Source organism: Lepidochelys olivacea (assembly GCF_965140295.1).
Source record: "Lepidochelys olivacea isolate rLepOli2 genome assembly, chromosome: 1".
Taxonomy (NCBI): Eukaryota; Metazoa; Chordata; order Testudines; family Cheloniidae; genus Lepidochelys; species Lepidochelys olivacea.
Genome location: NC_140411.1, coordinates 62,059,295 through 62,085,069, shown reverse-complemented (window position 1 = coordinate 62,085,069; position 25,775 = coordinate 62,059,295). Strand labels below are relative to the sequence as shown.

Sequence of the window (25,775 nt, the reverse complement as noted above, 5' to 3'; positions counted from 1 at the left end):
CACTCCCCTTGGCGGCCTCTACGGTCTCCGCAGGAAAGCAGGGGCTCGGTCTGGTTTCCCTGGAGCTGCGGAGACCTCGGCGGGCAGGTCCCACGGCTGCTCTCTGCTCTGCCAGCACCGTGCCCAGAGAGCTGCGAGACTCCAGCCCCTTCAGTGGCTGGGTGTTACCATACACACTGTAACGAGAGTGATCAGCTAAGGTGAGCTATTACCAGCAGGAGAGGGAGAAAAAAACAACCTTTTGTAGCGATGATCAAGGCGGGCCGTTTCCAGCAGTTGACAAGAACGTGTGAGGAACGGGGGGGGGGGGGGAATAAATCTGGGGAAATAGTTTTACTTTGTGTAATGACACATACACTCCCAGTCTTTATTCAAGCCTAATTTAATGGTGCCCAGTTTGCAAATTAATTCCAATTCATCAGTCTCTCACTGGAGTCTGTTTTTGAAGTTTTTTGTTGTTCTATTGCGACCTTTAGGTCTGTATGATTACATTAGGCTTGAATAAAGACTGGGAGTGGATGTGTCATTACACAAAGTAAACCCCCCACCCCGTCCCCCCAGTTCCTCACAAGTTCTTGTCAGCTGCTGGAAATGGTCCATCTTGACTATCACTACAAAAGGTTTTTTTTCTCTCCTGCTGGTAATAGCTCACCTTACTTGATCACTCTTGTTACAGTGTGTATGGTAACACCCATTGTTTCATGCTCTCTGTGTATATAAAATCTCCCTACTGTTTTTTCCACTGTATGCATCCGATAAAGTGAGCTGTAGCTCACGAAAGCTTATGTTCAAATAAATTTGTTAGTCTCTAAGGTGCCACAAGTACTCCTTTTCTTTTTGCGGATACAAACTAACACAGCTGCTACTCTGAAACCTACAATTAGTTGGGCATTTTTACCACTGTGTAATCACAGGCTAGATGATACAATGGTAAAAACATGTAAATTCTGCCCAAGTTAAATTTTTTACCATTAACATAAGAACATAAGAATGGCCATACTGGGTCAGATCAAAGGTCCATCCAGCCCAGCATTCTGTCCACTGACAGTGGCTAATGCCAGGTGCCCCAGAGGGAGTGGATCTAACAGGTAATGATCAAGTGATCTCACTCCTGCCATCATCTCCACCGTCTGACAAAGAGGTTAGGGACACCATTGCCGCAACACTTGTGAATTACAGCTATAAAGTTTGCTAGTGTAAAAGGGTTATGCATGGTTTTCCCCTACTGTCCTGGTTTAAAATCCAATTCAGACCCGAAGGAGAGATAGCAGACCTGCTTCAGGTCTGAACTGGAATTTTAAACCAGGGCAAACTTTTGTAAGTAGGTCCCCCAACATGTTAAGAATCACAACATAGATGGGACTTAATCAGTTTTGCTACAATAATATGATCATTTGGTGGATTTAATTAAAAAAAAAAAAAGACTTCTCTTTAAACAATAGAATGTTTTGTGTAGTGCTGCTTTACCACAACAGTTCACAACAAGATTTCCCTGGCTAATGAAGAGCAGGCATAACAATGTTGAAATTGTTAATTAATTTCTGGGGAAAAGGCTTGCTGGAAAAACAGTTCTGGCTAACCTGGTTTCCCTTTAGAATGTGTGGAGCTAATATAGAAAGTATCCCAGAGAGAGACAACTTAATAGGCAATAATAGCCCAGATATTACAGTGGTGGGTGCTTTAGGAATATATGCAATAAAAGTAAGTACAACTAAGGCTGTGAGGTTTTAGAGTGCAAAATATAGAAAAGTAGGTTGTGCTAATTAGGGAGTATTTTATTTTGAAATGGTATTGCTTTATGTCATCTCTTTTCTCACATGGTCATGTTACAAATTGTGAGGGAGAAGTATTATCTCTACCTACACAGCCAAGAATAAAGACCATGTCTCTAGAATCTTAAGTATTTTATATATGTTTTGTTCAGATGCTGTGAGTTCATTCGTGGCCTCGGGTCAGACCTTAACTGGGGAATCCCTTTTCCAAAATCCAAGTTAAAATTATTTGAATTCTGTTTTTGTTTATAGAAACAAATTGCAATGTTTCCATACACTATATTCGGGATTGTTAAAGGATTTTTGAAAACTGATCCTCCTAATTGTTCTTGCTAAAATTAAAAGAAATCCGCCATAGTGGGTGTTTTATTGTGTAAAACATTTCCTGTCTTCCTGTAGATTGCATAATCCCATCCACTATACAACTACAGATTTAGCTGGGTGAAGTGAGGCCCTACACTTAATGGCATCTTTTTTTGTTCTGTGTCTAACGTGACAACTTTTGAACATGTTGTATCAATTCCAAAATTTCAGAGAATGTTCTGAACAGCAATAGGCAGAACCCTGTTGAGGTTGGTGAAAATGTAAATCTGGAAAAGCTTGATTTCTGCCGGTATAAGTGAGGGAAAATCAGGCTCACCAAGTGCCTGATTGGTGCTGCAGGCAGATAAATCTTAACTGATGCCCCCTGATACTGCCTATACATCACAGGTTGTGGCTTAATATTATTATTTAATATTTGTATTCCATAGCACCTACGAGCCATAGTCATGGATCAGGATCCCATTGTGTTGGGTGCTTCTCTCTCTCATTGGGTGTGCAGCTCTTCCAACATAAGCAACAAAGTAGGCAGTCCTTTAGTTGTATATACTTTCAACAGTGGCTATAAATGCAAATATGGAATGACTTTACTGTATTAGTAAAACCCTAGAAAGTGATTGCTACAAAACTAAAAATAAAAGTGGATTTGCTGGAGTTTCTGATGCATTGTGAGTGTCAAAAGAAGAGCATAAAAAGAACATTGTACATCAACGCTTTTTTAGTGTATGGCTTTGGGGTTAGTAAAACGTGACTTCCTTTTTTGTTCCACAAGTCAGTCAGATGTCCTGTTAAGTGTTAAGGCTGCAATATGTAATCACCTCTTTTAGTTTCATTTAAGTCATACATCTTAGGCTATGCTTGGTAGGTTTTGGAAAGTTTAAATATGATCAGTTTTTGGTGCTGACTTCTTCTGTTTGCCTTCCCTAGCAAAGAAATACACTGGAGATTAATATTTTGATTGTTGTAAAGAAAGCAATACAAAAAAGATGTTATTTTTTTAAATTAAAAAAAAATCAATAATAAAATCTTGGATATAACTATCTGTTGCATAGTTATCTGAATTTCTTTTTCTTTCTTTCTTTCTTTTTTTTTTTTTAGGTCCCCAAGTACTTGTCACAACAATGGACTAAAGCTTCAGGAAGGGGTGAAGTAGGGAAGCTGAGGATTGCCAAGTAAGTAGTTCACCATACTTTTTTTTGGTAGGATTTCTTAGAATTATTACAGAAGTAGAAAAAGTTATGTTTAGTGTACAGTAGTGTATTGCAGTGAAGTACTACTTATATTGCATAATATTTATTGAAAGTACAAGTTGGGTTTATTTCTATGAAATTAATAAGCTTGAAATATAGCTGCCTAGTGATTATCATTGTATATTCTAAACAATATGAATACAAAATATTATACTGGTGTGTGTGGATATATTTTAGAACCCCATTTCTGATTTCATAGACATCGGCAATAGGCCCATCTAAATAAAGAATCTCCATCAATTTATTTATATGCTATTGTGTTGCTTCTATTTGCTCCTGCTGATTTTCCCATTTGTCCTTGGGTAGCTCAGGAGTGAAGACAGTAACAAAGCTAGAATTTGAGGTTGCTGCTGTTATCAGAGGAGCCAAACCTGTGAAATTAGATTATGGAAACTAAAATATTATATATTTTCTTTTACAGAAATCAAGGAAGAACAGAAGTAAGTAATTACCAAATCCAAAGGCTATCAATGTGTTATATTTTGAACTTTAGTGTTGCTTAAAGTAGTGTACATTTCTCTTATAGTACTTGTAATAGAGCACTGGACTGGGAGTTGGGAGATCTGGGGGACTGGCTCTGTCACTGGCCTACCGCGTGACCTTGGGCAAGCCACGTATCGCTTCATGCCTCAGTTTCCCCATCTGTAAAATGAGGATAATGATGCTAATATCCTTTGTAAAGCGCTTTGAGATCTACTGATGAGAAGTGCTATATAAGAGCTAGGTATTAATATTAAGCAGAAAAAGTTGGAAACAAAGGAGTAAGAGTTCAGAAATATACCATATCATATTTGGTATTAATTCATTAGTTTTGTTAAATATAAAGCATTAGGGAATTTGAGGGTCTTTTCATCTGCAAAGGCAGTTGATTAATTTCTTTTATTAGCAATTGAATGAATAATAGCTTTACCAGGTATTTTACCTTTCATGTTAGATGGGAAGGTAGCAGCATGATTCAGTAAACCCCAGAGCCAACCAACACATTGAATTGGAAGAGACTTAACAAAAATTCAGCAGTGGGGAAAAGCTGAATATACCATCTTAAAGTCTGATTTAACTCTCATTGGAATACGTGGAGAGACTCCAGTTGTCTTTGGGATTTGTTCAGGCTCATAGCTGGCTGTAATATATGCTGCTGACACTTTCTCAAAAGTGAAGGTAGCTGTGTGAAACGTTTAAAATATCTACATTGAAAGGTATAACTATCTTAGGTTCTCAAACATTTTTAAAAATAATGAAATGCAATTAATTGTTCTCTGACATCAAGAGGAGATAATAAAAATCTGTTGAGTAAATTGTATAAATAATCCTATGTGAAAATGTTGAATAAAATATTTCAGAAGATTAGTATATTAAAATTATATATATATTTGATGTATATTTGAACAATTCAAAATTGTATTGTATTATTTCATTTTTCTTTCGTTTCCTGTTTCCTAAGCTCTAAAATCTATGTAGTTAAAAGGTCTATGTACTAATATTATGTTCATTGTGGGTGTTAGGTATCATTTACTTTGAATGAAGATCTTGCAAGTATCAGTGATATTGGAGGAAAACCTGCTTCAGTCAGTGCACCCAGAGAACATCCATTTCTTTTGCAAAGTGTGGGAGGACAGACGTTAACAGTGTTTACAGAAAGCTCAGCAGGTAAGTTAGAATGAAAATTATTTGTTAATATAATTCCTGTCATGCATGTTTGCGTAGATTCATAATCTCAGCATGATAGTTGGTTAAAAGGACACCATCAAACTGACGGATCTAAAATAAAGACCTTTCAGCTTTGTTTTATGGTCACATGCATGCACATAACACTTCATTCTAGTTGACTATTTTTCTTCTTTTAATTGAGTAAGAGCCTGAAATGTCTCCAGAAAGGATTGTATTGTACATTCCAATACCAGCCTGCTGAACAGCTCAGAGAGGAAGAACGGAGTACAGTACAAAACCTTTGGGTTTCATCACAACTTGTGCTTCTGATAGGATGACCCAGCAGAAAACTGCTGCTTTGTTCAACACTTCTTTTGGAGGAAAGGATAGATTTGTCAGGAATCTAGCTACAGTGTGATGAAAATCAATTTTGAATTATGTTCATTTTTTTCTATCAGTCTTGATATAGTGTCTTGTTGACCAATGAATATTAATGGTTATTCATCGAACTTTCCAGTTGTTTACTTTGTCAGAAAGTGTAATAGTAGTGTGGTATTTGGCACGCAGGAAAAATAACTGTATTTTTGTCTATTGGATTCAAATTCCTTGACCTACATTATGTGTAGGTCACTGATATTACAGTAGCAATACATGGTAAGTGTGGGACATTTTCAGGATACCACATTCTATGAGCATGTTAGGCCTAAATTATATGATGGAAACATCAAAATTATGATATGCCCTCCCTTTCACTGCTCTCCTTCCTCTTGTGGAATAGTCAGTATATTTTCCCTTTGCTGGTTGGCTGTTCTGATACTAAATTAATGTTATGTAGTCCCCAAACTTTGTGTGCTGCAGATTTATATACTGTAAATGTATGGCAGCATCACAGAAAATAAGGCGGGGGAAAAGAGAGATTGGATGCCTTGAAAGCTTAGTATAAGATACTAAGGCATCTTGGAATGTTTGGGAGTCCCCATCAGGCAAATAAAGTTTATGATGCTTTCCCTCCCCTTTTTGGGCAGGGTCAGAGGAGTACATTTGGATACGCTGGATTTTTGGATGGTTTGAATTCTTCGTTTTCGACTCCTGCAAGGCTGGCCAGGAACCAGCTGTCCCTGTTGCATCTTGCCCAAATATCTGTCACTATATCTTAGAGTGGATAAACACATTCCCTGAATATGAATGCTCAACAATGGAATAGTTAACAGTGACATTTGAAGTGTAATAATTAGGCTTCAGATTTGACATCATAAAAATATGGGATCGTTCACAAGTCTCTGAGATACTGTTTTGTTTTTTAAAAAAGGGTAAGGGACAGACCTACTTATTGCTATGAACTGATGGTGATACAACATGTTCCTGTAAGGCACACATTTATGATTGCATTGTGTCTATCATAAGGCAATGAAATGGAAAAATTTAAATTTCCGCATTAGAGTGGGTAATTATATGAGAGTGATTCCTATTACACTTTCCATCTGCTATCTGACTAGGTGTATCCTAGAGAACGTCAGATAGATTAGACAATAAGGTGGGGTAAGAAAAAAATACCTGGGGATAATACTGATTCTCATTTTTAATGGAGAAGAATGTGTAGAAAGGCTTTTTGAGCCACTTTCTCCCCTGATTTACGTCTTGTGCAATCTTGAAGTGTAAGCCAGACCAGAACTTGGCATTAATGTTTTAGCTAAATCTGAGGAGTCTTTCACGATAAAATAAATGATCATCAGCTTTACTTCTTATGAAGCACTGCTTGCCATAAATACACAATTCTGATCTCTCAGAATGGGTTATGCCCTTTGGAAAGAAGGGAAGTCCACTGAATTGCTAATATTCTAAGTTTTACAGTCTAAGTTAGTATAAAGTGTATAGTTAGCAGCAGACTGGGTGGGTTCCTTTAATATCCATTCGGTGATTAGTATGCTAAGTTAACATAATGGAAAACGTAATTCGATAAACCCAAAATCAATTGCTAGAGGAATTGTGCTTCGGTTAGCAAAGACAGCATGGTATGCAGAAAACTGATTTACAATGTATACAGAAAGGTTGGTAGAATGGTTTAGTTTTCTGTAAATTGGAAACTAAATTCATTTATTCAGTAGGTGAAATTTTTTGTTTCATTCAGTTGTCAACACTGATATTTTTTTTTTCTGATGTGATCACCCCTAAGTACTTACATCATAATTGCTCTACCATGCATTGTTTCTGAGTATGAAAAAGTTATTCCATTTCATACTTGTTCTTTAAGGGAAAAAAGTTCTGCAAACAAGATAAGGAATCTATATCCCTATGCCTTTTTGTTTAGGGGCAGTGGGAAGTCCTTAACGTCAATTTTAAGAGCCAAGTTGATTAATAAACTAAGAGCAGCAGCAACCAGTATAGTTAAAGTTGTGAAATGGTTAATGTTCTGAGCCCCTGTTTTTCAGTCTCTTACAACTTGCTGTAATTTTTCAAGTTTGGTCTGTACTTTAAGATGAATATTTGTTTAAACGTCCCAAAATAAGATTAAACTATTTTTGCTTATAAGTGGGGGGGAGGAAATCCTTGTTACTGGAAAAGTAAAAGAGAACCCTTGCAACCCTCTCTTGTACAATTGTAGTATCAAAATGGCGTGGGATATTAAACTGAAATTTGGCATGGAAATAGCTACCATTGACAGTGCACCTATGGGTGTTCTGCTGGAAAAGTTAGTTTTGATTTAACCAAATTACAAGCCTTTGAAAATTCTTTGTGTATGATGCAAAGAATATCTTGTGTGACTTTTCTTAAAACACACTCTAGCAATATTCTGAGTAAAGCTGGCTGCATTGTGTATTCATGTATGGCTAACTTTAAAATTACATTTTTTTTTCTACAACCCAAGCTAGCGTCTTTTGATTGTGTATTCATCTGTGTATGCTGTATGAACTGAATCCATGAAAATCATTTATGTGAAACTTAGTTACATCCTGATTCTGTAAAGTCTTAGCCTGTATAACTCTACTCATATGAGTAGTTCACTGAAAGAAGCACTGTGACACATCATTCCACTTCGGTCTATATATGCAACCACCAATAGGATCATCTTTGATGCTCGTCAGGTGATGTGGTCAGAATCTATATGGGAATCCCTCTGTCTTCTATACCACCTCAAGCTCAAGCTTCTTGCAATAGCCTTCAAAGCCCTAAGTAGCCTTGACCCATCTCTCATGACATGAACCCACCTCCCCACCCTCCTGTGATGTGTTGATACACAATTTGTCCATTTACCCAACAACAGTCTGTGCTTCTTCCATGGCACTCTCTATGCATGCAATGCAGTTTTCTGGGTTGGTTTGTAAAGTCACTAATGTCTCATTTAAATCCTTCCTGAAGACCTACTTTTCCCACAATGCCTATTTCATTATTTATCTTATGTATGAACTGCTAATTTATTTGAAGAGAGTGGCCTACAGACACTGGAGCTGAATCTAGAAATTACCATGACAAAAGATGTGGATTGAGTTGTGGAGGGAGGAAAAGAGGGTAAGGGGTAAGGAGTTTATTGCCTTGTTTAATTTGAAAACAAATGTAAGTAGCAAGAGGTACCTGTCATCAGCCAGATTAGTTTGCTTGGGTATTGTTTCCCCCCTCCACACACTTCCTTTCATTGTCTTCTTAGAGTGGTGGATGCTCTTTGGAGCAGGGAACTCTATTTCCTCTGTGTTTGGAAAGTAGCTAGTGTATTTCATAGAATCATAGGAATGTAGGATTGAAAGGGACCTCAAGAAGTCATCATATTCAGTCCCTTGTGCTGAGGCAGGACCTTGTCCAACCTTTTCTTTAAAATGTCCAGTAATGGAGATTCCACTCCCTTAGCAGTCTAGTTCAGTGGTTAACTACCCTTATAGTTAGAAAGCATTTCCTAATATCTAACCTAAATCTCCCATGCTGCAGATTAAGCCCATTAGTTGTCCAGTCTTCACTGGACTTGGAGAACATTTGATCACTGTCCTCTTTATAACAACCCCGAAAGTATTTGAAGACTGTCATCAGGACCCCTCATCAAGATGTTATTCTTTTCTCAAGACTAAACATGCTCAGTTGTGTTTTTGTTTGTTTTTTTTTAAATCTTTCCCTATAGGTCAGATTTTCTAAACCTTTTATATTTTTGTTGTTCTCTTTTTAACTCTCCCCAGTTTGTCCACATGTTATGATTTGGCACCCAAAACTAGATACAGTACTCCAGCTGAGGCCTCACCAGTGCCAGATTGAATGGGACAGTCGCCTCCCATATCTTACATTTGACACTCCCATTAATCCAGAATCATATTAGCCTTTTTCACAACTGTGACTTTTTGGGCATTGCTGCAGTTGTGGAATATGTCTACACTGGGACCAGGGATCTGATTGCAATTTGTATAGACTACTCACACTAGCTTTAATTTAGCTAGCTTATAAAAAATAGCAGTGAAAGCACAGTGGCATGGGTGGCTCAAGTGAATATGTACCTACGGGGTTAGGTGGGCTTGAGCAGCCCAAGCAGAAGTCCACATTACCTCTTCCTTGCTACTATTTTTAGCAAGCTAGCTAGATTAAAGCCAGCACTGGTATGTCTACGAGAGTTGCAAATCACACCCCGATCTGCAGTGTAGATGTACCCTTCACAGTAGTAATTTTCGTCTGTTTTAAGGTTTGTCTGTGTTCAAAAGAATTTTAATGATGCAAGCCCTGATCATGCTTCTATTGACTTCAGTGGTCGGTCCTAGGGCCGGTTTTGTTCAATATCTTCATAAATGATCTGGAGGATGGTGTGGATTGCACTCTCAGCAAATTTGCGGATGATACTAAACTGGGAGGAGTGGTAGATACGCTGGAGGGGAGGGATAGGATGCAGAAGGACCTAGACAAATTGGAGGATTGGGCCAAAAGAAATCTGATGAGGTTCAATAAGGATAAGTGCAGGGTCCTGCACTTAGGACGGAAGAACCCAATGCACAGCTACAGACTAGGGACCGAATGGCTAGGCAGCAGTTCTGCGGAAAAGGACCTAGGGGTGACAGTGGATGAGAAGCTGGATATGAGTCAGCAGTGTGCCCTTGTTGCCGAGAAGGCCAATGGCATTTTGGGATGTATAAGTAGGGGCATAGCGAGCAGATCGAGGGACGTGATCGTTCCCCTCTATTCGACATTGGTGAGGCCTCATCTGGAGTACTGTGTCCAGTTTTGGGCCCCACGCTACAAGAAGGATGTGGATAAATTGGAGAGAGTCCAGCGAAGGGCAACAAAAATGATTAGGGGTCTGGAACACATGACTTATGAGGAGAGGCTGAGGGAGCTGGGATTGTTTAGCCTGCAGAAGAGAAGAATGAGGGGGGATTTGATAGCTGCTTTCAACTACCTGAAAGGGGGTTCCAAAGAGGATGGCTCTAGACTGTTCTCAATGGTAGCAGATGACAGAACGAGGAGTAATGGTCTCAAGTTGCAGTGGGGGAGGTTTAGATTGGATATTAGGAAAAACTTTTTCACTAAGAGGGTGGTGAAACACTGGAATGCGTTATCTAGGGAGGTGGTAGAATCTCCTTCCTTAGAGGTTTTTAAGGTCAGGCTTGACAAAGCCCTGGCTGGGATGATTTAACTGGGAATTGGTCCTGCTTTGAGCAGGGGGTTGGACTAGATGACCTTCTGGGGTCCCTTCCAACCCTGATATTCTATGATTCTATGATTCAGTGGGACCTAACAGCATGTCTGTCTGACTAACACTGCTTAGTGAAGAAATAACATAAAAAATATGTGATAGGCTTGTATACGGATATGCATTATGTTAGAGCCTGCAGGTGAGAACCCAGTTGTCAGAGGCACTGTGTAGATTTATAGGAAGATATCCCCTGCCCCAGTGAGCTTATACAAACTTAGTTTAAGAGGCAACTAATGGGTGAATTATGTGAGCATTCATAAACAACCCTGATTTGTGCCTCTCGCTAAGCCCAGACCATTGAATTCTCATGTGTGGATTTTTTGTTACATGCTTATAATAAGTTGTGTGATGATATACACTTAAGCCAAAAATGTGCTTATTGGAATTACTGTTATTTATGTAGGGTATTACCATTGCACCAATTTAACCATAAATTCCTTTATTAAACCCAAAGGCTGTATGGTATTTACACAGTTGCGCTAAACACGCCTAAATAATAAGCAATTTACTACTGCCAAACAGTAACAAAACACTTATAAGTATTTGATTAAGATACTTACAAATGGGGAAAACGCAGGGGTCCTTAAATCCATATTGGTCAGCTCTGACTTGGGCAGCAAGTATTAACCCTTTTATGAGTTTACTTTTTTATACCCTTTAACAAACAAGTGGTGTCGTTGCCAATTATTAGACCCTAGCTAAGGCCAGATGAAGGAGTTTCTTATACATCCAATTATTTACTGGACCTGGTACCCAGTTAACCATATTTATTTCTGTTACTTTAGCTATTTTGAAGGCTCATTACAAGTTTAACACAACAGCTCTTCTTTCTCATGACTTCTTTGGTTGCATGCCATGAGTCTATTGCTCAGTTCCGCTATTAATCCCAACTCAATTTAAAGCCAGGGTTCATCCATATCTAATGTGGGCCTACATTCCTACCATGCTTTTTTTTGTTGTACTTCAATTTTATTTTATTAAGTTTAAAAATCAAGTAACTTTGGTAAAATACGATGCTTTTGAAAACTGGGGACTGATAGCACTAGTTGGTGCCAGGTATACAAACTATGAATGAGCGTTATGTCAGCTTCCAGAAACAGTTGTGCTAGCTGACCTCAATCTAGATTTAAAACAGCCCTTCCATGGTACTCCTGTTCTGGGTCTCTCTTGACAAGAGATCGCCAGTTCTTTCACATTGAGTAATGTAGACATACGTCCTCTGGCATCTTTAGGTAATTTCCATTAATTTTGTAACTGCGCCATCTTTATATCCACTTCATCAGAAGTGTCTTGTTTTTATTTTTTAAAGGAAAAATAAGCTAGTACATCAATCCTCTGTGCCCATTTCTTCAATTGGAGAAGAAATGAGGTGCTTAAGATTTGTTCTCTTAATTTGTTTAATCTTCAGGAGTGCATGCTAGAGATTATACACAGTTTTATAAGGTCATCTTTTGTTCTTATACTGACAAATAATTTGGGGGATGCTAATCTGTTCATATCAAGTAATTGAGTAAAGAAATATTAAAGCTGGCTGGACAGAGTTGGAGTATTCAGACCTTATATATTGAGTGGGTTGAACTAACATTTAAGTATAACTTCGCCACTTTTGAGATCCATTGATATAAATACTTGTTTTATTCATTAATGTGAATTGTAAAATGTAGCCAGTTTGCCATACAAAGGTTTGGAAAGACTATTTCTTACAGTTAACTAGAATTCAAGCTTTCTTTGGCTTCTGCTATTCCTTTCCTTGAAAAACTAATTAATGTGTCTCCTCTTAAAATATACTTATTTTCCCATTGTTTTTAGGCTGGCTCACCAAAAATTTGCTTCTGAACTCACTACCATTATAAAATTTTGCCCTTGGCTTTCCTACAGCCCTAAAAGTATGCAATGAGTAATCGGCAGTATTGGCTCAGACTTTGGGGAATCAAGTATATCTAGATAATTAACTGATTTGGACTTGCACTCATAAACCATTGGAGAAATCCTAAGGAAGAATATGCAGTTTGTTTCAGGGCTGGTCTATGCTACCAAGTTAGATTGATTTAACTTCATAGCTCAGGATTATGAAAAATGTCACACCCTGCGTGATGTAATTAAGCCAACGTAAGCTCCAGTGTAGACGCTGCTGGGGTGACAGAAAAATTCTTCCGTCAACCGAATTAAGGCATCTCGGAGAGGTGGATTTTACTACAGTGATGGAAGAACGTTTTCCGTTGCTGTAGTACATGTCTACACTGTTGTGGCAGAGCTGCTGCTGTAGTGTTTCTAGTGTAGACACTAGTCCCTGGGCTTTAGGTTTTTATATGGATAGAGCTACAGTATTTATAAAATTGTGTATAATGCTGGTAGCCTATGGAAATCTGTACAGAGAATATGCTGCACTCTGTACCTGTTTGGTGGATTAGATTGTGTATAGTTAAACCTCAGCAAAGCTATCTGAGGATATTAGGGATTCACTGTAGGACTAAACCAGCATTGATAGTCTGCTTCTATAATTTGTCCATCATAGAAATCTAGAGAGTGCTACTTGGAGTTCTTTTCACACTTTTACACAGTACTACTCTCTCAACTTGGTGGTTTTTTAATAACTGCATAGTGTTTGTTGAAGGCATATGGCTCTACTGAGTAGAATTTGCAGTGTTTATCAGGAACAAACAGTCTAGTGGAACAAGTGTTCAGGGTGATGAGTGAAGAGAAGAATTAAGTCATTGAATGACTTTTATTTCCAGTCTCACTGCTGGGAAGAAAAATAGGCACAAGCATATAGTTTTATCAGCCACTTGGAGACCTGGCAAACTTGTATAAACATTGGGCAGTTAGGACATTGCTTTTAATTGCAGCTTTGGTCACAGCCTTAAAGCAGTGTTGCAAAATACACAGTTTTGGCTGGGTAAGTGAGACTTTTAGGAAAGAGAAGTAGTAAGGTGGGAAGGGAAAAGATGGGAAGGGGTAGGGGACACACTGAACTTCTCACATCCGAGGTGGTGGTTGGGATACATCCGGAGCCAGTGGAAGCAGAAACGTCATCTGAGTCCCTCTCTTGGCCTGGTTTGGTCGGGACATCTCTCAGGATTAGGATGACAAATGCCCATTGGTGTCATGATGGATCCCAATGTCCCAGGAGGTGGTGAGGGTGGCAGCCATAATGGTGAAGCTTCCCCCCTCCCCCTTTTTTTTTTTGGAAAATATGCATCTGATGAAGTGAGCTGTAGCTCACGAAGGCTTATGCTCAAATAAATTTGTTAGTCTCTAAGGTGCCACAAGTACTCCTGTTCTTTTTGTTTTTAAAGTGTCTGTCACAAACTGCACTACAATTAACAAGAATGCTGGTAGAAGTGCCAATCTGAGCAGGTGACCCAAAAACAAAATTAGCATGGAGATCATTCTTCCATTTGAATGCTCCTTCTGAGTCTGGGTTGAGACATTAGTAAAACAATGTGGGTGAAATGCATTTGTTCTGTAGATAAATGGAGTACTTCATTTTCCAGTGCTTTCAAGTCAACACCTTTCCTAAACACAGTACTAGTTTTAAAACAAAATGAAACAAAAAAACTTATAAAAACCCAATTGATTAAATCTACAGTACTTCCTCTTTCTTTTAGAGTATGTTCATAGGCCAAAGATATTTCCTTATTTCTCCCTCCTCTTCCTGTGGACCTCAGGAAAGTGACCATCCTTTCTGGCTGAGAAAGGAGGGATGGAATATAGCTGCCTCTGAATTCTGCCATTGCTACTTTTAACAGTAGCCAGAGAGAGGTTGCTACACAGATTTAAGGCACTTCAGCCACTACTTCACCTTGTTCTTTCTCTGTGGACCTCTCTGAACAAGGGATCAAGGGATAAGGGATCAAGCTTGAGGAATAATAGATGATCCTCCACATAGTATCATGTTGCATAACTCCCGGACTACTGCGAGAGATTTCCAGTTCTTGTTCTTGTCATGATAAAGATGGTTACTTAAAATCTGTTAAAATCTGGAAGGTGAAAAAAAGTGAACCCACTTTGGTTCTTGATTCAGACAATGTGTCCATATGTAAGTCTGCTTACTGATCATACGTATGTATCCATATAAGTTGTATGTAATGGAAGTTAGGTGTCTAAATCCTTGTGAAAATCCCATTAGGTGCCTATCTGCATCTTGAGGCACTGAAATACCTTTAAAAATCTAGCCCATCCTACCTGTATGCTTCCAAAAAGCATATTAGGCTTTGTGTGTTGATGCATTTCTGGGACCTTCCCTGTCCCAATCAGTTTAGTTTTGCACATATTGTCTATTGTGTTGAACAATATGAAGCATTGTACTGCATTCCAAAACACCAGGTACAAAATACCAACCTAATTTGCTCTATTGTCCAACTACAGAATAACAATTGAAATATCTATTTAGTGTAGGTTGATACCTCTCAAAAATGTTATTTGGCTGGTTTGGCTTATGCAGCCTTTTTTGGTAAGGATACTAGTGTATGTATCCTACTGCTCGTAAAACACTAATGCCTGGGTAATGTTCCTGAAGATCAGTTTACGAAACCTGTGTAACTGGAAGGTGTGGTTTCTATGATTGTTGCACAGGGAACCCAAAACACAATTGTTTCTCTTGCTGCTTGCTGTCTAGGCTGATTTTTGGTCTTATTTTTGCAATAAATATGAACTATATCCTGTTCCATAAACATCACCATATGTACATCACTAGTTGCTATGCAACAATGCTATTTGTGTTTCCAGTCATTTTGTCTTATCTTTGTCATCAGTTATCATAGTTGTAATTTTTGGGGGGGGGGGAGGGGGAGGGGAAGGTGTGTGTGTGGGGTTTTGAAGGTGTTTGCATTCCAATATGCTACACTGAGCAAAATTAGTGTGTTTTTGTTTTTTTTAATATATGGGTAAGTTTTCTCTTTTAGATTGGACATGTTTGATTAAAATTGTCATTTCTGAGCTTTCTACTGACAGCCACCATGGGGCTAGAAAGCAGCATTATTTGACAGTTTCAATCCTGGATCAAAAATTGAAAGGTGATTGTGTTAAATATTTAGCAGTACACTTTCTTTTCTGAATGTGAGTATAAATCAGTTCCCATCCTATTTTAGTAGCCCCTTACATCATTTTGTGACAGCAGGTAGCTCAGAAATGCTGACTCTAAATTTTAACATTACTTTCAAATATTTGATTTATGGATGATGAAAAGTGCTTTTCTTACTATGTTAGATCTTGGGTAGAACTGCTTGGAAAAATGTGCTACTTGTGTGATTCAGAACAGCGGGATCAGGCCCAACATATGGGATATGTGTAGATTTTACACTATGGGCCAATTCAAACCTAGTACAAGGTGGATAATTCCAGTAAATTGGGTGGAGTTGGTCCCATTTACATGGAATTTTGAGGTTTGGCTCCATAGATCCTGGACTTTCTCTTTCTAATGACCTGTTCCTAGATGCAAGTAAAATGCTACTTTTTTTTTTTTTTTTTACTCTAAACTTACTATATGTCTGAAATATTTGTAGATCAAGCTGCCACATTGAGTTATAAAATGTGGTGTTAATGTTTCCTAGATTTTTCCACCCACTTTTTAAAAGAAATAGCTTTAGTTTTAAGAATTTGGTTGTCTAGGTTCTTATATGGCTTAGTGTGGTTTCTGAACACCTATCAGTAATTTCTACCTTCTAATCTTATGTAAGAAATTGTTTCTATTGAACAGTCATAGTACAGAGATTTCCAACATAAACAGCACAGAAAATAACTATATTATCTATTTATCTCCAAGAGCCATTCAGTGTTCGATGGATTGATTATGTGTACTATCATGATCTCCAGTCCTTAACAAAAATGCAGCTGCTAATATCATTCATGCCAGTTTTTTCTGACTGATACTCCTCTCTTAGAGACTTTCCAGTGCATCAAATTCAAGCTTTTTGTGATTGCATTCAAAGCTCTAGATAATTCTGTCCCTCCCTCTTCATCTGGCCGTGTCTCTTAATATGTCGCACTCAATGTCTCTCCACCCTCACAACGACTTAATTTTCTTTTTCCACAACTGACTTTGTCTCTTTTTCCATGCTAATTCCCACGTGGAAAGCCCTTTCTGAGCTGGTATGCAGAGCTGCTACTGCAGTATTAGATTCTTCACATGCAATTTTGTACCAACCAGAATTAATATTCACAGTTTGTACTTTGGGTTTGTTGTGACCAGTTGACATCTTTGAAACCTCAGACGTACCAACCATTTTAAGAATTTTGGAGAAAAGATTTACTTATAGAAAGTGATTACAGTCTTAGAAAAAATGTTTCTCCCCTCCTTCATTAAAGTAATGCTACTAACATGACTGTAATTACTTTTTTTTTGTTTTCTATAAATTCCTCAGTTTTCAAGATTTTTAGCATCTTGTGTTATTATTTCAAACCACAGTTAAGCTAAATGATGGTCTATGATTTTTCAGTTCAGTTGTTGTTGCTAAACAAAATAACTTCTGCCGCATTATTGAAAGCTGCTGTTTTTCTTGATACCTGCCTAACCCCCTCGGAGGGCAGGACACTCCCCACATCTTCCACCCAGGATAAAATGAAATATGAAATTTCTGAAAAATAAAACAAAAAGTTGTAAAAAAAAGAAAGAGATCCTTCCTGCTCATGCCACCCTTTCCAGCTGTCTGTACTCTTGTGATTCTAGCACTTAGCCACACATTCTGTTGTCCAAGATACCTCTGAGGTCTCATTTAATACCTTTTTGTTACTTTATGTACTTGAGTTTTTTACTGACTGTCTGTGGAGCTGTAGCAGTAGGAGGAGAAAACCCATTGACAGCCAAATGATTAAAAGAGGTAGAAGCAACAGTAGCCTTTTAGATCTATCTCGTAAATGCAGATTACAAAATATTTGCAAAGATCATAAAGAAGTTGCATTCTATTATCAGAAAACCAAAAATACTACTCCAACTGACTTCTTTACAGACTGCATTTTGGATGATACCAGGCCTTCACTCACTTTGGGCAAGTCACCAAATCTCTCTGCCTCAGCTTCTCCATCTGTAAAATGGGGATGGTGTATGCTCACCCTTCCCGATGGGTGTGGTGAAGATTAACAGATGTTTATTAGCTGATCGAGTGTGGCTGACTGTCAGGGGTAAGCTATTGTTTCATTGCATTTTAGTTTTTTTAACTAGAATGTCCTGAGCCTTGGATAGGCAACCTTTTCAATTCTTGTATAAGTCCAAATAAGACATTTTGAGGATATAAAGTGCAAAATAAATGTTAGGTGGTGAAGGTTGATTCACTGAGTGGGGAATGGGGTTGGCAACTTCTTTACTGCAGTAACTTTAAAGATTATATAGCTACTTTGGTGTATGAGAGGTTCCCAGAACGTTGGGCAATAGGATTTGGCATTTTTTACTCCTACATCAATGAGACTGAACAAATCTGCAGTGATTAAAATATACTTAGTAACTAGGCAGAAGAGCTACTTCCTCCAAGGTCTGTCTGAAGTTAGTACTGAAAGAGGTACTTTTTCTAAGACCGGAATTCTAGTTTTATATCTGCTGTTAAGGGCATATTCTGTGGCTAAGTAAAAGCAAACCCACTCATCCGTTTGTAGAACTTGATTGCTTAATCTAGAATCTAAAACAGGGGTGGGCAAACTTTTTGGCCTGAGGGCCACATCGGGTTTCCGAAATTGTACGAAAGGCTGGTTAAGGGAGGCTGTGCTTCCCCAAACAACCAGGCGTGGCCCGGCCCCCGCCTCCTATCTGACACCCCCTCCCCCCTGCCTTTCGCCTGCTAACGGCACCCCCCAGGACTCCTGCCCCATCCGCCCCCCCCCCCCCAGCTCCCTGTCCCCAGACCACCCCGGGACCCCCGCCCCTGACTGCCCCCCCTGCCCCATCCAACCCCTCCTCTCATTCCTGACTCCCCCCACCCCCGCCCCGGGACCCCTGCCCCCATTCAACCACCCCTTCTCCCTGTCCCCTGACCACCCCCGAAACCCCTGCCCCTGACTGCCCCCAGTCGCCCCATCCAACCCCTCCTCTCCTTCCTGACTGCCCCCCCCCCCGGACCCCTGCCCCCATTCAACCCCCCTGTTTCCTACCCTCTGACAGCCCTGCCCCCTATCCACACCGCCACCCCCGACCACTGCCCCAAACTCCCCTGCCCTCTATCCAACCCCTGCTCCCTGCCCCCTTACCGCACTCCCTGAAGCACCAGTGGCTGGCAGCGTTACAGCTGCGCCGCCCAGAGCACCAGGACAGGCAGCCATGCCGTCTGGCTGGAGTCAGCCACGGCGCAGCACAGAGTACCAGGACAGGCAGCCATGCCGTCTGGCTGGAGTCAGCCACACCACGGCGCAGCACAGAGCACCAGGACAGGCAGCCATGCCGTCTGGCTGGAGTCAGCCACGCCACGGCGCAGCACAGAGCACCAGGACAGGCAGCCATGCCGTCTGGCTGGAGTCAGCCACGCCACGGCGCAGCACAGAGCACCAGGACAGGCCACGGCTCTGCAGCTGCGCTGCCGCCCGGAGCATTGCGCCAGCAGCACAGTTAGCTGAGGCTGCAGGGGAGGGGGAGGAGCAGGAGCAGGGGAGGGGTTGGGGGCTAGCCTCCCGGGCCAGGAACTCAGGGGCCTGGCAGGAGGGTCCCACGGGCCATAGTTTGCCCACCCCGATCTAAAACCTCTCAGAACGATGTGAACTACCTAAGTGTATTGCCTTTTTATGCAGTAGTCTTAGCTGAATAACAAACCTTACATTGCTCAAATGCTGAGAAATGACCTGTGGTAGAGTTTACTTGAAGACTTTAGTAGTATAAAGACTCTGGAATTGTGAAATAACTTTCTCTAATGACAGGTTTCAGAGTAGCAGCCGTGTCAGTCTGTATTCGCAAAAAGAAAAGGAGGACTTGTGGCACCTTAGAGACTAACCAATTTATTTGAGCATGAGCTTTCGTGAGCTGCAGCTCACTTCATCGGATGCTTATGCTCAAATAAATTGGTTAGTCTCTAAGGTGCCACAAGTACTCCTTTTCTTTCTCTAATGATCAGTGCTTTAAGAAAATTGCAGGCCATAATTTTGTTGAAGAAACTGCAACTTTTTATAGTTGCTGTAAATTTGACTGGCATTGTGGCCCAGTGCACCAGGTCACAAAGCCACCCACTCAGATTTGGCCTGTTTGCCCTCCATCATGTTTGCCTTCCAGCACCAGGTGGGGGACACAGTGTTCTGTTCTGCTTTACTGTCGTGGAAGGGAGGCTGTATGGCTTAGTGCGCACCAGAGCTGGTGCTCCTTCTGGGGTTCCCTGGGGGAGAGGGGGCGTGTCTTCATTCCTTGTCAGGAAACAGGTGAAGAGGAAGCCTGAGACTTAACCCTCATGGGAGTGTTGTCTTGTGAGTGTCTCCATGCTGATGTTTCACTGCACTAAAACCACAACTTAAAAGTTTCTGCAACAGGTGAACCAAAAATCATGACTCTTACAACCTTAATAATGACTTTCCCCTTATTTTGTAACCTAGTTAGGGATAGATTATCTCTTAGTTTGTCCACTCAGACTTCAGTAAGGCTCGTACATTGTTGTGCTTACAGAATTTTTTGGAAATAAATTACCTGTACAACCAAATTGGGATACTGATTACTTTAATGTTTGGGTAGTACCATATGTTAGGATATAGATATTCAGGCCTGTCTGTAAAGGCCTATACTCTAAGAATTTAGGTATATTCTTATCACTTAGCTAGTTATGGAGGTATAAAAGAGAGAATCAAAATCACTGTCTGCCAGCGTAAGGTCCTTCTCTTACCGTGACAGTCTGAGTCCCTGTTCTTAGGCTAAGGCCTTTGGCTAAGCAACAGAGGCAGCCATAAGTTGGGAAGCGAATGGTCAGATCCTCACATTCCAAACTAGTCACATTGAAATTGCTATTGGTGCTATTGGGCTGTTAGGAATACAATCCTGTCCCGATAACATCTATCGCCTCCAGAGAAAGGGAAGTGCCTAGAAGATGTAAAAGGAAGCTTAGTTTGATAGCATCCTGTCTGGCAAAAACTCACTTATCAATAGCTGAGATGTGAAATCCTCATTTCTGTGTTTGTTCTATCACTGGTTTCAGAGTAACAGCCGTATTAGTCTGTATTTGCAAAAAGAAAAGGAGGACTTGTGGCACCTTAGAGACTAACCAATTTATTTGAGCATAAGCTTTCGTGAGCTACAGCTGAAGTGATGAAGTGAGCTGTAGCTCACGAAAGCTCATGTTCTATCACTGTAGTCCCCATTTCCCCATTGTTTGTATAATCTCTGTCTGGTTCTGTGATTGTTTCTGTCTGCTGTATAATTAATTTTGCTGGGTGTAAAGTAATTAAGGTGGTGGGATATAATGGGTTAAATAATCATGTTACAATATGTTCGGATTGGTTAGTTAAATTTCAGTAAAATGATTGGTTAAGGTATCGCTAAGCCCAACTCAAGTTTTACTATATAGTCTGCAAAAAGAAAAGGAGTACTAGTGGCACCTTAGAGACTAACCAATTTATTTGAGCATGAGCTTTCGTGAGCTACAGCTCACTTCATCGGATGCATTCAATGGAAAATACAGTGAGGAGATTTAGATGCACACAGAACGTGAAAAAATGGGTGTTATCATACACACTGTAAGGAGAGTGATCACTTAAGATGAGCTATTACCAGCAAAGGGCGGGGGGGGGGGGAGAAAACCTTTTGTAGTGATAATCAAGGTGGGCCATTTCCAGCAGTTAACAGGAACATCCGAGAGCAGTGGGGGGTGGGAAATAAACATGGGGAAATAGTTTTATCCCCTCCCCCACCCCTCTCACTGCATCCGATGAAGTGAGCTGTAGCTCACGAAAGCTTATGCTCAAATAAATTGGTTAGTCTCTAAGGTGCCACAAGTACTCCTTTTCTTTTTGAGACTATAGAGACTTAACCTGGTTTAACTGTATCCAGTCATCTTCCCATTTCTACTCCTTGCAAACTGCATGAGTGCAGATCAACCTGTATTTCTAAACCTACAAAATAAAATGAGTTTAGTCTAGCATGGCTTAGTGAAGTAGAAGCTTTTCTATTCATTATTTAAATCCAGTCTTGTCACTGACTCCACATAGGCAGCTGCCTGCACTCAGATGGAGCCCTATTAACAGGAGCTTAGGGGTGCTCCTGCATGGAGTTTGTTGTAGGCTTGGACTCCAAATGAGACTTTTGTTGTTCTTTGTGAGGAATTGCCTCTTTCAAAGTATATTAATAAACTCAAAGGAAATTACTCCTGTGTTTGTGCTATTTCTCATCCCTTTTATCCACTTGTATATTCTTGGATTTTTGCAAGTCACTTCTTAGACATACTTTAGAATAATTTTTATCATACTCCAAGATCAAAGAAACATTATTGTTCTTTTTCTGCAGAAAGCCAGCCAGAAGAAAAATCTGAGAACAGCAATGCTGGTAAGTGTTGGACTCGACTGCCTGGTACACTTGAGAAATGCTTTGCATCTAATAAAGAAATCCTCATTTTCAGTTTTTCTATTTTACTTTTAGTTTTAGTGTGCTAATTTCTTAAAGGTTTGTTCAGGGTGACTAGATAGAGAAACACATAAAATTGAAAAATTACTTAAATTGCTATAATCAGAGACTTAAATTATTCATAGATTTTTATAAGAAATGTAAAGTTACTAGGAAAGGAAGAATAGTAAATCCTTAATATTTCTTAAAATCTTTTTTTAAATGTTTGGATTCAGTATTTCTGTTTTTGGGTTTTTATTTATTTATTTTATTTTGTGGTCTCATGTTTGATTATTTTTAGTTTATGTTCTGACTTTTTGATGGGAAAGTATTTTCTGTCTGATTCCCAAAACGTGGTATTTGTGTTTAACCCCTACAGAGTAAGAAATCAAAAAAGGTCATTCGATTCTGCATACTTACCTGTTGTGCACAGGATATAATTGTCAAGAAAGGAAAAAATAATACTTGGATCAGTAGTAAGGCGGTTGTTTCAAAAGTGGCTTATCAAATAGGGTTAAAAATGACGGTGATATTTAAATCAGTTCAAATTGATGGAGCACACATCAATGATCTTTAGTTCAGAGAGCCACTGGGATAGGAAGTTTAGCACAAGAAATATCTATCAGTTAATGTACAACATGAACACTAATAAAATCTGCATATACACATTTTGAGAAGGTGGGATCCATTGTCTCTTTCAAATTGTGTGTCAAAGCAAGCATTTTAAAGAATTATTTTGTATAATAACCATCTGTGTATATTAAGATTTCTTTTCTAATTGTGGGAAAACTACATTTTCAAATGATGAACTGTAGTTGCTACAATAAAGAATGTAATAAGTATAGAAATAGTCTTTTGTGCTCTTACTGAAAGGTAGAGTAGTATGGTACAAAGGAAGTCACACATACATTTGGACAACCTCTGATTAGTCACAGAAAATCAGATACGGCTTGCCTAGAAACAAACTGTTCTAATGATTTTACTAAGGTCAGCAACATGTTTATATATTATTACGTTGCTGGAGTTTCAAAATGAGCACACGAGAGCATGATAGGGTTAAGTGTTACTTTTTTGAAATGAAAAGCTTTTGTTTGATGGAGAACAAAAATATCATTAAAATGCAGAAGCAAATAAGGGCCAATACTAAGCAAGAACTTGTGGAATGGGGATATTAGACACAGCTAGCATAAAATTTGGAGACAAATGTAAGTCTTCTCAGAACATGGGTTACCATTTACATGTACAAATAAAGTACAGTAAGGGCTATGATGACACTCAGTAAATGGTAACGAAAGGGATTTTAGATTTAGATGGCTTGCAAAGACTGGCTTCTTCCTTTTCTTCCCTCAAAACAATCCTTAAACACATGTCCAATATTAACTGTTTCAGAATGACTCACCAGAATATTATTTTTCATCCACCTCCATATAAATCTTTTAATGTTCCAATATTTTGACTTTTATTTGAATCACATCTTAGCTTTAAAGGTTGTTGAAAGAGCATACCATTTAGTTCTGGGAATAATTATTTCTGAGAGGGGATAGATTTCCAGTACTGAGCTGATTGAGATGCTTTCTGATAAAATGGACTAACCATGTCAAAGGGATCATGATGAGTGCTTAGAAGTATTTGAGTTGGGAATGCATTTGTACAATTCCATAGTGTGTTTATAGTTGGGAATGTTGCATGATTATTTGTTAAAATCTATTCATTCCGATTACTGTTTTACTCTTGTATTTTAACTGTGTTGTAACTTAAACAACTGGTCTGTAATGAACTTAGAGGTGAATGTTTTATACTATCTGGAAGCTGAGATTTGCTGCTTTCAGCTGGTGTATGTACAGCAGCTAGTAATTGCTAAAATCTTTCAGAATGGTACCATTTATGTTGTATTCTTTTAACATTATTGGAGATTTTTTTTCTTTTTTTTTAAAAATTGGACTGCAGTAGAACTGTCACACTCCATTTCTCTTCCGGGGAATTATTAAATTATTACCTCTCCCACCGTAGGCACTCTACGTGACCTACCCCTATTGACCACATGCTTACATAGATTCATAGATATTAAGGTCAGAAGGGACTATTATGATCATCTAGTCTGACCTCCTGCACAACACAGGCCACAAAATCTCACCCACCCACTCCTGCGAAAAACCTCTCACCTATGACTGAGCTATTGAAGTCCTCAAATCGTGGTTTAAAGACTTCAGGGAGCAGAGAATCCTCCAGCAAGTGACCCGTTCCCCATGCTACAGAGAAAGGCGAAAAACCTCCAGGGCCTCTTCCAATCTGTCCTTGAGGAAAATTCCTTCCCTACCCCAAATATGACTGTCAGCTAAACCCTGAGCATATGGGCAAGATTCACCAGCCAGATACCTAGGAAAGAATTCTCTATAGTAACTCAGATCCCACCCCATGTAATGAAGTAAATAAGTGCAGTAGTTTGGGATTTTGTTGTGCCACATTATTATCTGTATTGCAGTAGTGCTTACAGACTTTTATCAGGCATTGGAGCCCCATTATACAGGCACTTGTGTACACATAATGAAAAGATGATCCCTAACTGAAGAATTTAGAATCTAAAAAACTAGAGAAAGGGGATGGATACTAACAAATTGATGGATGTTTACAGAAAAAAATCTTGGCAGTCACATTTATCTTATTTGGTTAACACTTCTACATACAACATACAGTACAACTATACATACAAAACGATGGGGCCTAAATTAGCTGTTAACATTCAAGGAAGAGATCTTGGAGTTGTGGGTAGTTCTCTCAAAACCTCTGCTCAGTGTGCAGAGGCAGTCAAAAAAAAAAAACCCTAGGTGTTAGGAACTAATAGGAAAGGGATAGGTAATAAGACAGAAAATACCAGAATGCCACAATATAAATCCATAATGTATCCACACCTTGAATGCTGCGTGCAGTTATGATCACCCCATCTCAAAAAAAGATATGTTAAAATTGGCAAAGGTACAGAGAAGGGCAACAAAATTTATTAGGGATATGGAACAGCTTCCTATGAAGAGAGATTAAAAAGATTGGAACTGTTCAGATGGGAAAAGAGATGACGAAGGTCTGTAAAATCATGAATGGTGTCGAGAAAGTGAATAGGGAAGTGTTTTACCCTTCACATAACACAAGAATCAGGGGTCAGCTGATGATATCAGTAGTCAGCAGGTTTAAAACAAAAAAGTACTACTTCACACAGTGCACAGTCATCCTGTGGAACTTGTTGCCAGGAGATGTTGTGAAGGCCAAAAGTATGAATGGGTTCAGAAAAGAATTAGATAAAAATATGTCCATCAATGGTTATTAGCCAAGATGCTCTGGGTGTCCCTAAACCTCTGACTGCCAGAAGCTGGGACTGGATGACAGGGGATGGATCACTTGATAAATTGCCCTTTTCTGTTCATTCTCTCTGAAGCATCTGGCACCAGTCGCTGTTGGAAGACAGAATATTGGCTAGGTCAGGGGTGGCCCCTCACTCTCTCCCCCGCCCCACTAGAACTTCCTGCGCACTGTGTAACAGCTGATCGTGGCGGGCGGGAGGCATGGGGAGGAACGGGAGGCACTGATAGGTGGGGCTGCTGGCGGGCAGGAGTCACTGCAGGTTGGAGTGGGGGGAGCTGATG

The 25,775-nt window shown here is 39.5% G+C and overlaps 1 protein-coding gene across 2 annotated transcripts in view; it reads left to right on the top strand.

Annotated features, from left to right (window-relative positions):
- The window catches only part of GTF2F2 (general transcription factor IIF subunit 2), a 127,865-nt gene that overhangs the window by 511 nt on the left and 101,579 nt on the right, over nucleotides 1-25,775 (top strand). The window contains exons 2-5 of one of the 2 annotated variants that reach the window (XM_084636579.1): nucleotides 3,192-3,265; nucleotides 3,765-3,783; nucleotides 4,846-4,990; nucleotides 22,045-22,083. In XM_084636579.1, coding sequence (XP_084492705.1) covers nucleotides 3,192-3,265; nucleotides 3,765-3,783; nucleotides 4,846-4,990; nucleotides 22,045-22,083 — 277 coding nt within the window. The remainder of the gene's footprint in view (nucleotides 1-3,191; nucleotides 3,266-3,764; nucleotides 3,784-4,845; nucleotides 4,991-22,044; nucleotides 22,084-25,775) is intronic. The other variant, XM_084636578.1, reaches the window with a different exon arrangement.